General features: G+C 42.3%; 2 protein-coding genes across 2 annotated transcripts; one reads left to right on the plus strand and one right to left on the minus strand.

Annotated features, from left to right (window-relative positions):
• Window positions 1–2,352: 2,352 nt before the first annotated feature.
• On the minus strand, window positions 2,353–9,116 carry spata2 (spermatogenesis associated 2). The gene is made up of 3 exons (XM_037279395.1): window positions 9,000–9,116; window positions 7,306–8,090; window positions 2,353–6,929 (listed from the first exon to the last, which is right to left on the minus strand). The coding sequence occupies exons 2-3, from the start codon at window positions 7,654–7,656 to the stop codon at window positions 5,577–5,579; spliced, it is 1,704 nt and encodes a 567-aa protein (XP_037135290.1). The 5' UTR covers window positions 7,657–8,090; window positions 9,000–9,116; the 3' UTR covers window positions 2,353–5,576.
• Window positions 9,117–10,269: 1,153 nt separating this feature from the next.
• Window positions 10,270–14,941, plus strand: rnf114 (ring finger protein 114). Its single transcript, XM_037242927.1, has 6 exons — window positions 10,270–10,459; window positions 12,024–12,174; window positions 12,463–12,569; window positions 13,341–13,455; window positions 13,539–13,646; window positions 13,732–14,941. Exons 1-6 carry the CDS (start codon window positions 10,323–10,325, stop codon window positions 13,795–13,797), a joined length of 684 nt encoding a protein of 227 aa, XP_037098822.1. The 5' UTR covers window positions 10,270–10,322; the 3' UTR covers window positions 13,798–14,941.
• Window positions 14,942–15,162: the final 221 nt, after the last annotated feature.

Here is a 15,162-nt window from a genome sequence, read left to right on the forward strand (position 1 = left end):
AATCATGTGTGAATAGGCTGCATGCTTATAGCATTAAAATAAAAATAACAAGAAACTCATTTCTGCTTGTGCCAATGACTGCAACACACAAGGAGCTACTGCCCTCAGTTGTAGTGTGAGGATATCATATCTGCATTTAGTGCAGTCCACTAGTGATCAGACCAGTCATGTTAATATCACGTTTGAGCAGCTGCTCACTGAAGAGCAAAGTACCAAGCGGCAGCAGGATCAAGTGGATGGTGCAATGGACTAAAATGTCAAAATTAAGTCTCTCAGCAGGTAAAAGTCTGCATAGGATTATAATTGCACGAGTCTTTTATTTGATTACTTGTTTTACAGATAATGGAAGAAAGTTGAAACTATGCAGGAGAAATTGACTTAGTTTGAATTGTACCAAAACGTTGATCTGCCATTGCCAATGTAGGGTCAAAATATTTTGACTGGTAAATACATTAGGCTCAAAATGTGTTATTATTATTATATTTAAGGGAGAAAAAGGAGGGAAAACAGCCTGCCCGCAGTGTTCCTGCCCGGCAGCCTGACCACCGCTGGCTACAAGTCCACGTGATCCTGCCAGTACTTGTCTCAAAGATTAAGATGTGCAAGTCTTAAAAGTGCACACGCCCGTAACATAAATCTGTAACCTTTGAATGATCTCAAGCACTCCCCTGTGAAGTGCGAGGGAAACTTGAAGAGAAAATTGTAAATATCTGTGTATGTACTGCCAATCCAGCCAGGGGGAGCTCCCTGTCTGGCGTTCCAGATCATAGTTGCAAAAAAGCACTCATGGTGCTTGACTGGTCAGTAATATCCAATATCCTGTTCATCTGGTGCATGTAGCTCTATGTCATTTCCATCAAAGTGAGATGTAAAATCACTTGGACAGAATCTTGAAGGATAAGATTCAAGAGTTTTTTATTCGCCATGTTTGAGCGTGCCAAACAAGGAATTTGACTTCGGTAAATCACAGCCTCTGTTCAACATTTAGGTGACTAACGACACTCAGGACATGTGAAATAAGATAAGTTTTATCACTATGTGTGAATTCCACGTGAAAATATATATTATATATATACATATACGTATATATATATTCAGATTTTCTGATTAAAAACCATGTTACGGATTTTTTTTTGCTGCTGTAATAGGTGCATGGAATAATTGCATTTTCATCCATCTCAACAATGAAAGATCACTTCAGATATGAATTTCGAGTGTAGCCACGAAATTAATTCAACTTGTAAGTCAAGTCGCCTCTTCATATTCTTAATGTGAATTTGACGATTCTGGCAGTGCATTTCTTAAAAGTGCAGTCATTATATCTCTTTCCAGCTCTACAGTGTTTTTGTCCCTTTTACATTGGACACTTCAGACTCCCTCCGGGCTGTTTGTCAGCACAGTTGCGCCTCGACTCTGAGAAGAGGACGATGCAGGGCATTCTGAATGGCGCTCACGCAGCATTTCCATCATTGCACCAGTCATCGTGATGTCCATCTTTTTGATTCCCTCCCTGCAGATAAATACAGCTGCATCAAGTTGGGGGGGGGGGTCTATCCTCTGCAAGGCCAACCTTTGTTAATTTAAAATGTTTCTGCCCTGATAAGCAGTGTTTGGTTCATGATCCATCTCCTCCCAACAATATCTTTTTGTAAGAACCCTTCAGGTAAAATCCTGTATGAAAATAACGCTGATTTGGAAGAGGTAATTATTCTGTTGGCAGCTGACAAGAGGTAATCATTCTGTTGGCAAGTTCAGCTCATGGCCTAGTTTTATAGATAATATATATCTACAGTTCATAAGCAATAACTTCAAGCATCTAATTTGCTTAGACACAGTGAGCTTAAAGCAAGCATCTGCATGTTTTTCCTGAGTAGCTGCCAATTTTAAAAGGAACATATTATGGTAAAGAAACCTGCTGAGCAAATCTGCCTCACAGCCAATGGGGAATCTCAATTTGAAATGTTGCTTATCGATACTTTGACTAAGTCCCTGTAATTGTGCATGCATTTAGATTTCTATACACTATAGTTTGACCTCGAGTTGGACTGTTTTTATTACAATTAGTTGACCTTCACACAGTAAACCGTTTCATGTTCTGTTTTCTACAGTTCTGTTGAAATGTAATTATTTGTGAGCATGTTCAGCCACAGATGAAAAATTCAAGTTGCCTCAGCCTGTTGGTATTTAGCGCCACCTGATGGTCTTACAGAAAAGGCACCGTTATTCCGAACAATTGCCCTCTCTATTATATTAAGAAAAAACTCAGGTGGCAAAATCTAAAACGAGTAAATTAAATAAAAACATTTATCTGTGAACGTTTCATTCAAGCTCAGAAAAACAGAGAAACGAGTAGCACTTTCCCCCCAGGGTTTTATTCCTTAAATTAACTTACAAAATATCATTTACATTTGTTTTTATCATTTACAGATATATTTTCACCAGTTAACCATTTGGGCTATTTTCCCTTTCCATTGCCAAGCATGGCCACATATGGATGTAGAAGGTCCATCACCTTCAGCAAGACATTGTGCAATGATCTCCAGTGTCAAAGTGGATGGAGGTGGGGGGGGGGGGGGTCTAGGGGGTTGTGAGCGCTGTAATATCACACTTATCACCTAAGCCAACCAGGCAGAGAGGTAAAGGGAGTGTCGACCTCCAAACAACGGCCTTTAAATGGCCTAAGGAAATATTCCACGCCACAAAATAAAGATCTGGTTTGTCCAACATCAGAAACTCACATCCTATGATAAATGTAAAATACGGCTTTTCCATCATCAAACCCAGCAGCAACCTTGAAAACTGTTTAGCCCTTTAGTGACCTAAATGATCAGTCTTGCTGTTCAGAATGGGAGCGCTTGCGAAAATTGATTGGTTCTCAATGAAAATGTTTTTAAGGTCTGCAGACAAGTCTATAATTTAACAAAACAATATCATCTAGTGAATGGAGCAATGACAAAACATCCAGGGCAGACCGCAGGATTGGATCCTTTTATCGTTTGTTCTTCGTTTGGCAATATCATGTTTGCAATGATACTTCTAAAAGTCACCTCTGCTGCTGGTATGACTCACAATGACAAGAGATGGACACAAAATATGCACGTGTGTGTGTATATATATCCATAAATATGTAAAGAACTTAAAAGTCTGTGTTAGATGAAAAAAAAATGATTGCACATCTCCCAAGGTCACTGGAGACAGTGATACACAAGTTTGACTCAGCTGATGATCACTGGAGTTTTGTTCTCAAATAAATTTCAAAAGACACCAGAAGAGGCAGAACATCTCCTATAAGTTATTTTTTATAGGAAAAGTGACAGAAGAGAGAAGTTTTTGAAAGGAAGAAGTAAAAAAACAAAAACAAAAAAAAAAGTGTGTCCAATCAAACATGACCTAACAGCAAACTCTGATCTTTGGGTAAACAAAGACTTCATAAATCACACCTGACTTATTACTTAGCAACATCAAGAGTGAGCGATCACCGAGAGCCTTCTCGTAAACACCTTGCTGATGAATTCACACTTGCGGGCGTTTTCGTCCGTCGCAGTACGCAACAGACAGTAATTAGTACACGCGAATGGCAGATATGAATGTTAAGGCAATGACAACATAATGACAAAAACAAACAATATGGAAAACACTTCATTAAATGTGGAAAAACCTAAATGTACAGCAATCCCTCGCCACTTTGCGCATGAGTTACTTTGCAGGTTCATAATTGATGGTCTTGGTGTGCGGTGTATAACATGCAGCAACAAACAAGCTGGTGCGTCTTACATTTGCAATGGCAGGTAGAATGTGCGAAGATTCCTGCCTGTTAATAGTGGCTAATTGTTTTTTTTTTCTTTCTATGGACTAAGTAACCAGCATAGAAAAAAAATTAGATTTCACATTAGTATGGGCGTATGCCGCCATCTCAGCAGCACAGACTCTGCAGGACTAAAACCCCACATGGACTAAATGATGCCATCGTGGAGTTTCCTTCACCATGATCTGTAAACAAACCCCACATGTCCCACAATTGACATTTTCTTTTCCAGTGTAGTGTTAAGTGTGTTAATATGTAGTGTTAGCCGGTGGCACATCAATAATACAGATTTCTTTTTTAAAACTAAAAGTTCCTACATGTGATGGTCTCCTCTGCAGATTTGCATTTGATAAAACAGTTTGTGTCCTCCAAGTTACCTCAGTTAAAAAAAAAAAAAAAAGCATGCACTGGACCATTTAAGTCGCATCTAACTAAATGTGGCGCCAGTGGTGACCTGTTCTCGAGCGCACAATGTTCTGAGCTATAATGGATATGACTATCCACCAAAAACCATGAGCCTTCAACGTTCAACCACGTGACATCCATCGGAAGCAACGCAAAGCCTCTGCAGCATTAGACTGCAATACATTTACAGGCGCTTATTCGCATGCATTACTTCAACTGTGACCGGATACAAGAAGAACGTTGGATCGGAATGAAAAATGCTGCTGTTTTTAATTATCTCCCATTCGACAAGTTTACTTGGGATATGTGGGGAAGTACAACAAATACTACATCATCATTTCAGGAGGTTAAAACTCTGTAAAGTCACACTGGCTGGAGTGCTTTGAGGTAGACAGAAAGCATGACAGAAAACTTTCACATTATATACTCTTTAAAACAACAAGGTTCATACGCTTGAAAAGAATCTGCATGCAATTGATTTGTGGCCCAGACACTTGCTGTGACTCCACCTGAGACTTGACAAGGAACCTCTGATTTAGTGAGGGGGGGGCTGCATTATCCTGGACCACAGAGGTTCTGAGATTGGAAACACGGCTAGAATTCACTACAAATGGGTCAACACATCCCACTATGTCAACAGCAGCATCAAAACATCAGCCAGCTGGAAACCATGGAGAGATGTGGCAGGGGTCATTTACAAGGCATGACTTTGTAAATAGAATATGGCATCTGATCATCGTCTCAATGAGTCCTTTTGAGATACAGTACTTCCCACCTTGCCTTAGTGGCAGATTTTTATTTTTTTTTTAAATATATTTTAAAGTCTCACATTGTTCTACAGAATTGAGATTTAAAAATATATATTTTTATGTTGCTAATTTCCAGTGTCTTTTGTCACTACTTTTCAAGTTTTAAACAAAGTCTTTTTTCATGCTGCAAGATCAGGAGGTATTTTCAGCACACACACACACACACGCAGCACAATATATTCTCTATATATTTACTATATAATATATATATATTTTTTTTTTTTAGCTAACAAGTAAATATTGTGGACTTCATTTTAAATGAGAAGTAATTCAACTTTTTAACTCCAGATTTTCCTTTTAGGGGACAAAGGTGGAGGAACCGGCGAAGCACTACATTATCACATGACGAGTCAAGAGCAGGTAGCAAGGCAAAATGGAGGAGATTAGATTTAAGGTGGAAACTTAAAGCGGACAATGTGGCCCTATCAACAGTGAGGGAACTTTTACTATTCCGAGTTCAAAAATGGGCAACGGCGCTTAAGCCACAGTGCGCGGCGGTGCTGCCATTTAATAGGTGGGGACAAAAGAGGAGAGGCAAAAGTCTCATTTGACCTGGATCACCGGTACACCGTGTGCGATATGGTGACGGATTTGAAGTTGAGCTGATGGTTGGGCACAAACATGTGCTGGGGATTTTTCCGCGTGCACATGTCCTTGCCATACAAGCTCATGCAGGTGTCACATGACACCTTGGAGCAGTTGACGCAGGTGTGGGATGCGCCGGGCTTGTTGCAAAAGCCGCATCGCGATCCTCCTATGCTTATGCGCTCGCCGCTGCCTCCTTTCGGTGTCGTCAAGGCAACGGACTTGCTTGGGAACAGCTTGGTGGACAACAAAGGTTTGTCCACCATGTGGGGGTGAGGGTGGGAGTGAGTGTGTGAGTGGGTCAGTGCAAGAGGGTGTGGGTGGAGATGCGAGTGGGAGTGCGTGTTTGAGTAGACCGAGAGTTTCTCCTTGACGGGAATGTAGCCGTCAATTGGCCGCGTGGCTTTGGGGTGGTACTCCTGCAGGCTACAGCATGGCGAGGGTTCGACGTCATGACACGCAGCGCACAGGATCATGTCGCACCTCTGGCAGGAGGCCATCGTGGAGCAGCCCAGACCACAGCCCTGACACTTCACATTGGCGTGGGACTTGAGCAGCCAGCCGTCTCGCGCGTCTCTCGGCTCTCTGGAAGGAGGCCGCGAGGGCGTTTGCCTCCCGCCGGTGCCACCGCCTCTCTCGGTGTACAAGTCAATTTCATCCAGCGACGAAAGGTGGTAAGATGTGTAAGCATCGGCCTGCGAAGGTGACTGGGTGGGGAAGAAATCGGCAATGGGGCTATAGGAAGGAGGCGCCGCCACGGAAAACAGAGATACAGAGGTGTTGGGCCTGATGATCTCATCCTTCATATCCTCCTCAGTGTCCACGAATAGAGGCTCCTTCCTCAGACTCAATGAGGCTTTCAGGATCGGTTTGCTGACCGCTGCGTGCCAGTGACCTGCCCCATCTGTCACGTCGACCGACTTGGACGGCCGGCTACCTCGCCTCAGGTGGTGAGCGTGAGGTCTCTCGATATCGAGAGGCTGCACGGACAGGCGGGCCATATCCGCCCCAAGGCTATCACGTCTGCGGAGGGCCTCGGCGCAGCCGGCTGCGTCGTCCCTGCAGCCCTTGCGGAGTTCCAGGGCTTCCAACTCCGAAGCGGAACCGCGGGCCAGAGCCACGACCTCTCCCAGAAGACGACACTCCGCCTGGGCCAGGAACAGCTCGAAAGCCAACTGGCGGAGATGAGCCGAGCCTCCCGGATGCTCCTGGAAGTAAAACTGCGAGTCGTGGTCACAGATGTAGCCGATTGTGCGCATCAGCGATCGAAGCTCTGCATCGGAGATGGCGGACTTCAGATGGTACACATACGGGCCAGTGAAAGTCTGAAAAAGATTGGACCAAAAAAAGTGGACATTCCATGAAATACAATAGCCCAGGCAGATGAATAATTTTACAATCAATTATTTTATTAATTCATTGAATAACATTTTCTTTCACGTTCAAATATATTGCACAATAATACTGCTTATTAACTAATTATTTTTGTTTATTGGGTAATGTTTAATGATGAACTAAAGAGAATATAAACCATTGAGGCTGAAATAAGAGAATTTGGACAATTAAGTTAAAACAATGATCCAAACCATTCATCTATCCAAATAGTTCAGTTAATTTGCTGCTGAAGTAGCTGTTGATTAACCAGTGAATCCAGAAATAAGTTAGCAATTTAAAAATACATGACATAAAAATGGACTTTACCTTAATGCATCTGAACTCTTTCTTCCAGGGGAAGAGTAAGAGGTTGGTGCATATGGTTTCCAAAGTGTGGAAAGCTCTCTCCAGGCTCCTAAGGTTGCCTCCTCTTTGGCAGCGAAGTGAACCCTCAACCACTTCATAAAAGCGCACCATGCGGAAACGCTGTGCTGGATCTGGCTGGTAGGCCCCGAGGAGCGCCGTGGCTGTGGAAAGTAGGGCCTCGCTGTCCTTGTGCCTACCGTTGTCCCCTTCATGCGAGTTTGCCATCCCATATTTTTCCCCTCCATCTTGAAGGCGCCTCTCCAGTGCCCCCACATATCGCCGGAACAGGTCTTCCTTTAACTTTGCATCCATTATATGCAGCAGACTAGCAGTCAGCTGGTTTGCTTTTTGGAGGGTGCATCACTCCCTTTGCATAATCTGCACAAGGATGTCACACTGAAGCATCATTTTGGCGCAGCAGCACGCACTCAGTGATGATAACGTGGTGGGGGGAGTAGCGGAGAAACAAGACTCAGCAGCACATCATCGACACAAGAGATGGCGCTTTCAATTGTAGTAGCTCAGCTGCGGGCTGCACCGATGTCTTATTACGAACATCTCCAATCATGGCTCCAAGCCTGACCTGAGACACAAGCCAATGTTGTTTTAGATGAGGTCAGAACTTTTGCTTCACTGCCTGTTAAAGAAACGTTGATGTCCATCTGTTGGACGCCACGTGTGTAGTGATTCCAAGTCTCATCAAGACAAACGTCCCAATGGTGTGATTGTCCCGAGCGAGCAGCAAGCTGTAATGATACAGGGGAACATTTCAATGACACACATACTAAAGTTACCATTGTCTTTACCACCTTTTGCACTAATTCACTGCCGATTGCACTAATTTGCACTCTTGTGTTAAGTGCTATTCGAATCGAAAGTGAAACAAATACATAAAGATATTTATGTACATCCTTGCTTCCATGAATATGTCTAAGTGGGATAGCAACAAAACAGAACTGCCTGGGCCATAAACTGAATGTTTTAACATGATTCGAACCGATATGCTTACTATGAACGCTACGTGATCAATTGCAGCGTGTTACATACAGGAATAAAAGGCATATTTGGCCTTCGCTCGTCTTGCGCTAATGGTGATGAATGTCATTTGTAACGATTGTAAATAATAATGCTCGACAGCATCAAGCAGCCCCAGTCTGTCTTTGCAAGAAAAGAAAATTTAGACGCAATTGGCGTTTAAATAATACGATCGTCCAAAGATTGGGAATTGCAGTCCACATACACACGCACACACCAAACCCATCAAACATGAACTGAGGTGAACGAGCGAGAGATTGCGAGCTAGCGTATACGCTTTAGCATTCCGTACAATTGCTCCACCCATTAAATCACGATGATAAATTTACTTTCAATTCCGTACACGCCACTATATTTTTTTTCTCAAACCCGAAATGACCACGTACAGTGTGGCAAGAGCTCCCCCCACCAATGAACAAAATCAGTGAACGCCCATTTCACTGTAGCTGCTTAGCATTAGCCAGTAGGGTATTCGTCACATCCAAATAAAAACCCTTTTCTGTTTCATGTCACAACTGAGCATCAATAAATGTCAGAACCTGTATGATCACACTCAATTCGGGCTCAGTTGACGCTTGCAACATTTCATAACGATAGAGACCACCAGCAGCCCATCTTACCTTTGACAAGTGCTAGCCGTAGCTAGCGAAGCCTGCTCAGCTGTTGGAAAGTCCCATCAGCTCAGTGCGGAAGCGTACCACTGAACTACGTCATAGATCACGTGTTATTTCGAGAGCAGAACAGCGAGGGGGGGGGGGGAGCAGGGGGAGTGCTTATTACACGTTATTCATATTATATTTTAATCTTCCCATTTTTTTTCAAACTACTCCTACATTTCTCAATCGATTTGAAACATTAGACGTCAAATAGACGGCTTTAAGACCGGAAAATGCTCAGTGGGACATGGAAACTGAACATAACAGAATTGAACCTTGCACCTCTGAACTGTGAGGCAGGCGTGCTAACCAGCGCGTCATCATGCCACTATCATTTGCTTTTCAAAGAACATAAAACATGATGAGTCATTTTATTCACATCTCCAGATATATTTATTCATAAATGTCACACTGTCACTGAGCGGAATCGATTCCATGTCACAAGTCAGGCAAGTGAGCGGCCTACACCATCGGATGTACTACTACTACTATCCTATTCTGTTTATAGAAAGAAACATTTGATAAGGGACTGCTGTAATTGATACACAATAAAGTGAAATGTGGAAAATACATGGATTAATTCAAATGTATTCAATATATTTTGAATTAACATTTTATTCTTTTCAATATTTAATAAAATATAAAAGAATAGGGCTGGTGAACAATACAGTATGAGCACTATAAAATGTGATAAAAGGAACAATGGGTCACATAAAATTCTAACAATATCTTGAATAGTCAAGTCAAGTTTATTTGTATAGCCCTAAATCACAAGCAGTCTCAAAGGGCTTCACATAGACAAAAATGGACAATTATTCTCAAAGCATCCCCTGATCTTAAGCTCCCAAAAGGGCAAGGAAAAACTCAAAAAAACCCTGCCAGGGGAAAATGAGAAACCTTGAGAAGGGACCACAGATGGAAGGATCCTCCTTTCAGGATCACCAGGCTGCAATGGATGCAGAGAGGGCACAAATAATAGATAATTGAATAGATTAATCATATTCAGTTTTATACATCAATTACATGTATTAAAAGGAACAACAGATAAAAATCATGATAATGTCTAGAATAGATTATTAATGTATTAAACATCAAAATATGTATATATTTATGTAGGTAATATATAAAGCGCACATGTGTAGACTTTTATTTTTATTATGACGTAGCATAAAGCTATGCTTGAGATTTATAGTGCGATGACGATGGCAGTAGGCTCCGCCCCCGTACAGGAGCGCATATGACGGGTCACGTGGTTAGTAGCAACCGAACACAGTGAAGAGAAAAGAGATGGCGATGCTCGGCGGCTTCAGCTCGACACAGCACAAGAAAAACGTCTCTGACGCCAACAGCGACGTGTCCGAGTTTATCTGTCCAGTTTGTCTCGAGATATTCGACAGTCCCGTCACAACACAATGCGGCCACACGTAAGTACTTCTTTTTGTCTCCATCTGACAGCGATTCGCTTTGACATAGTCTACCATTAGCAAAGCGTGGTTTTAGGGGGGACGATTTGAAAAGAAAATGGTTGTTTAATCGTCTTATCTGCTCGTCCTGCCCACACTTTGCTTGGCCCCTTCTGTTTCTTTTTGAAGGCCCTTGTAGCACAATGCTGACGTGCGTGACTGTTGAAACGTTTTGCGTTCGTCCTCGATTTTTTTTTTTTTTTAAACCCACGCCTATGTATGCTACGGAGTAAACAATGAGGGAAATAACTTATTTCACCATGTCTTTCTAACCTTTCTTGAGACTAGAGTTAGATCACCTTAACTTATGTCGTTTTTTTGTGTTACGCCGTCTTGGCTATTTAGCAAAATTGCTGCTGGTTTGCTCAGTATCCGTTTTGTTTACATCAAAACAGACTAAGCATGGGAGTTGTAGTCCTTTTCCTACTTTCAAGACTACAAGTATGCGGCTCTTAACAGTCAGTGCGCAAAAATGAAACTAGCCTTAACATATAAGTTCTAAGCGTTGGGTCACTATAAAGTGATGTGGTGTGTTCATCAGAATCACTCTGTACGGAAGAGGATTAGCGCCAGTGAAGAAAAAAAAAAAGGGGGTGATTGACTTTAAAGTGACTTGAAAGTCAGAATTCTGAGACAAAAAATAAAAATTCTCACTTCAAAGTAAGAATTCTGAGAATAAAATCAGAATTTTACGATGCGGCCCACGACAAAAATGAGTTTGACACCCCTGGTCTAAATAGTCACAGAATGAATGTGTTTCTTGCTTCTGCTACATTGTATTCGTTTTAAGCTTGTTGTTTTGACTTGCCCCTGGACACCAACTCGTAAGTGGTTAGCACCACCGTGCCACCGACTGGTTAGCACGTCCGCATCATAGTGCAGAGGTTGTCGGTTCGATTACGGCTCCGGCCTTCCTTTGTGGAGTTTGCATGTTGGCATGTTCTCACGTGGGTCCCTCCAGTTACTCCGGGATGGTGAGGATACATTATATTTGTACTTTTAACCTTATTTGCCACACCTCCCGGCTAACCTTTGTCACAACGTACAGTAATTAATTTCCAGTTCTGGTTGTATCACATGGATATTATTGCTATTCAGTTGCATGTACTCCGCTTTCATGCCGTTTCAGTCAGACTTCTGTGAAAAATGTACTCGATTAATGCAAGCTTTTATTTCTGGTGTTTCACATTTTCATGTCTATTTTTGCTTAGCAATTAGCATGGCTCTGTGTAGTTTACATCTTGTCATCCTTTCGTGAGAATGATACTTGTCAGAAGTGCAACGTATTCGCTGTCATGAATCGATGATTACTGACTTTGGAGCGACTCCTTAATCGATTCAGCTGCATTAGCTAGTCAGCCGAAGCTCATTGCAGGCTAGCTGGTACGGTGCAATTAACATCCGATATTACCCAAACAGTGGAAAGAGAGGAGGACAGGCGACTGTTGATGATGGAGACATCGTTGTTGTCTTTAAGATTGATGTGCCAATGTCTGTTGTTAATCGTTCTTTCTTTTCTCCTCAGATTCTGCCAGAGCTGTTTGCAGAAATGTTTGCGTCCACAGAAACCCGCGTGTGCCGTGTGCCGGGCCGCGCTCGGCCATTGCACTAAAGCCGTGGAGCTCGAGGCCCTTATCCAATCATCTGTGGCAGCGTGCAAGGGGTGCGGAGCTCAGGTATGTTTTGGTTGAATTATGAATTTAAACTTTCAATCTGGCCTGACTAGTTTGCGGTGTACAGTGGAACCTCTGTTTTGGGACCCCCCCCCAAAACAACAAAAGTAAAACCAGCACACACCTGACATTTTACCAGCTGGTCACGAATGACATCCATTTAATTTCTGAAATTTGACTTTGTGGCAGTTGTTCCCAAATGTTGTTAATCTGGGGTATAACGCAAGCGTAGACGTGGATGCGTTTCTTATTCTGAAGGTGTGCCTCTCAATGTGTTGTCTTCCTCTTTAGGTTGCCCTTTCTCAGATGAGACTCCACACAGGTGCTTGCCCAAAATACCAGGAGTACATTGAGGAAGGAGTTAGGACCACTGCCCAGAGCCAGCCTGCTATCATCAGGTCAAGAAATAACACAAAGCTGTCCCAAATACCTCTTTCCGTGCCGTGTCTTCTACAAGACGTAATAAATTGATTTAATGGCGTTTCAGCACCGGTGGGATTAATTATATCTTGCCATAAACAAATTCTAAGCCTTCAAGGCAAGTTAGAGATTCAATACCGCCGGCAGGCAAATGCTGGAAGTTTGTTACAAACAAAGCCATTATGCAAGGACTTTTGTAGAGAAACCAACCTGTTTGAAGAGGAAGTACAAAACAACGCAAATAAGAGGCCACTGATGCATTCTACCACTGGTAGCTAAAGATAAAAAAAAAAAAAGAAAAACTTCCTGCTTTAATATTGTACTTCATAAAAAAAATTAAGGATTTGATTATTTTTTTCGCTTGAGTGGAATAGACAAAATTGTGCTGCTCCTTCTGTTGTGCGCCTCGGGGCCACCTGGGGGCAGCATAGACATACGGATATACTACTCATGGATGGTCTGAGCTCATCCAGTAAGAGCCGATCTTTCTAGTCGTTTTTTGAAATAGAATATCTCATGAGTTATTATTCAAATAGGTGTTGCTTTAAGGGTTGCTTGCGTTCACTGCCAACTTAACTAGTTTGTATCATAATTTGTTCGCAAGCCATAGCGGCGTGGGAAAAAAAATGGCCAAACCTGTAAGTTGGCTTATTCCAATTTGATCAAAACCACACACTGCATTGAGATCCAAATCAAACAACAACAAGGAAAAGGCAGCATGACCTAATTACTTGCTTGTGTCTCTACAGCCCAGTGCCAAATCGTTACACTTTTACCTGCCCTTACTGCAACTGCCAGAACCTCGATCAAGACGGCCTGGTTGAGCACTGCACTTCGCAGCATGCCCGCGATGCACGACAAGTGGTGAGAAGTCCTTTTCACAATGCCGCATCGACTGCAGCTTCTGCAGGGCCGAAACTTGATTTATCATTCATGTCCCCGTCTAGGTATGCCCCATCTGCGCCTCCATGCCGTGGGGGGATCCAAACTACCGGAGTACCGATTTCTTCCAACACCTGAAGATCAGACACACTTTTTCATATGATACCTTTGTTGTAAGTTGCTGCTTTTTCCGTGCCGGTGATCATGTCAACTCCAATCTAAACAACATGCTTAACCATACCTTGTTTTGTGCTGCAGGATTACTCTACAGATGAGCACACAATGATCCAGGAGGCTTTACAGCGCTCCCTTCTGGACAACTGAAGTGTGTAGAAGAAAAATCTGGAAGAAGAAATCGGCACAAGTGAGGATGGGCATGCGATGTCTTAAGAAGGCAGAGCAGCACGCTATGGTGGGGTCATGAAAAAGGTGGATGGTTATGAGATTGTATCCATGAATATAAAGGTTAATATGACCGAAATAAACCGCGCAACACACTTGAAGAGCATATTGTCTGGTTTAGGTGTGTTGTTGGTGTCATCTCATATCCTCCTACCCAGTGCAGCCTATTGAATATTTACTAACCAATAGAGCAATTCACTAGTTCATGGCCTCGTGTCATCAAACCTCTGATTTGCAAACCATGTTCCTTGTCAATGCAAGGTTAGGTAAACCTGGCTTCACTGAAGAGTTAACATAATTTATGGCAATTTCACACAAGAGTGGTTCAAAGGGTAGGGTGAGGAGATATTTTTTTTTTTTCTTTTTTTTTTTTAACATTGTGTATTTGGAATGAAATAAGAGGGTCCAACTCAGATGTTTTCTCCTATCACAGATGTTTTCTCCCTTTTCTTTGAACATGTTGGTAGATCTTTTTCCTCCGTTCTAGAATTATAGGGCTAACAATTCACTCAACCAACTTAATGCAAGTGTGCCGTCCTGGCATCCAGCTTCATTTATTTTCCATGAGGCAAATCTTTGTGCATGTATTTTAGCCACTTGAGGGCAGTAGCGTCTTACAGGCCAGTGGACAGTTGAAACTACTACTACCACCGTACTTATCTGTGCTCTACTGCTGCTCTTCAAATGATTTCCCTTGAAGGAGTCCGACTACAACATATATACACGTGCAGTTATTGGACTAGCAGAAAAACATCGCTTCATGTGTGAAAATCGGCTCGCACTCGATTATTGCTGATTGTTCTGGAAAATTGAAAATAAAAGGCCAGTTTTGAGCTTCCCTTATAAGTGGCGGCAGATTTTTACATGATTATTTCAGTTTAATGTCATCTGATGTCAATAATACCTGTCCAACTTTTAATGTGTTTTTTCTTCTCTTTGCTATACACCTGTTTTCCAGTTACTTGTATTCTAAACATATCTATCAAGAGATTGTAGTCACTGCACACTGCACAATAAACCCAGATGTAGCTGTTGAGCTTTGTGGATTAAATGACTTGAATAGTCAGCAGTCTCCATTCAAATTTTGTTATATATGTTAAATGTCTGACCCTTCTACAGGTATGACTACTTGCACAATCTAATGTGAAACATACACACACACAAAGGCTCGGGGGCCGCTTAAACATAAACATACCTGATTCAGATGATCAGTTCATCCTCACGTTCTGCCCCCTCTAGTATTAGGTTGTCCATCAATAGGGCTGTGAATCAAAGTAAAATGCACAA

Source organism: Syngnathus acus, chromosome 2, assembly GCF_901709675.1.
Source record: "Syngnathus acus chromosome 2, fSynAcu1.2, whole genome shotgun sequence".
Classification (NCBI taxonomy): domain Eukaryota; kingdom Metazoa; phylum Chordata; class Actinopteri; order Syngnathiformes; family Syngnathidae; genus Syngnathus; species Syngnathus acus.

What these genes read in the sequence shown, in the direction of transcription:
- spata2 (XM_037279395.1), bottom strand. Translation starts at nt 7,656, where the DNA reads ATGGATGCAAAGTTAAAGGAAGACCTGTTCCGGCGATATGTGGGGGCA. An exon ending in AAGAGTTCAGATGCATTAAG is followed by an intron (nt 6,930 to 7,305) that starts GTAAAGTCCATT and finishes AATCTTTTTCAG; the next exon opens with ACTTTCACTGGCCCGTATGT.
- rnf114 (XM_037242927.1), top strand. Translation starts at nt 10,323, where the DNA reads ATGGCGATGCTCGGCGGCTTCAGCTCGACACAGCACAAGAAAAACGTC. An exon ending in GCAAGGGGTGCGGAGCTCAG is followed by an intron (nt 12,175 to 12,462) that starts GTATGTTTTGGT and finishes CTTCCTCTTTAG; the next exon opens with GTTGCCCTTTCTCAGATGAG. An exon ending in AGCCAGCCTGCTATCATCAG is followed by an intron (nt 12,570 to 13,340) that starts GTCAAGAAATAA and finishes GTGTCTCTACAG; the next exon opens with CCCAGTGCCAAATCGTTACA.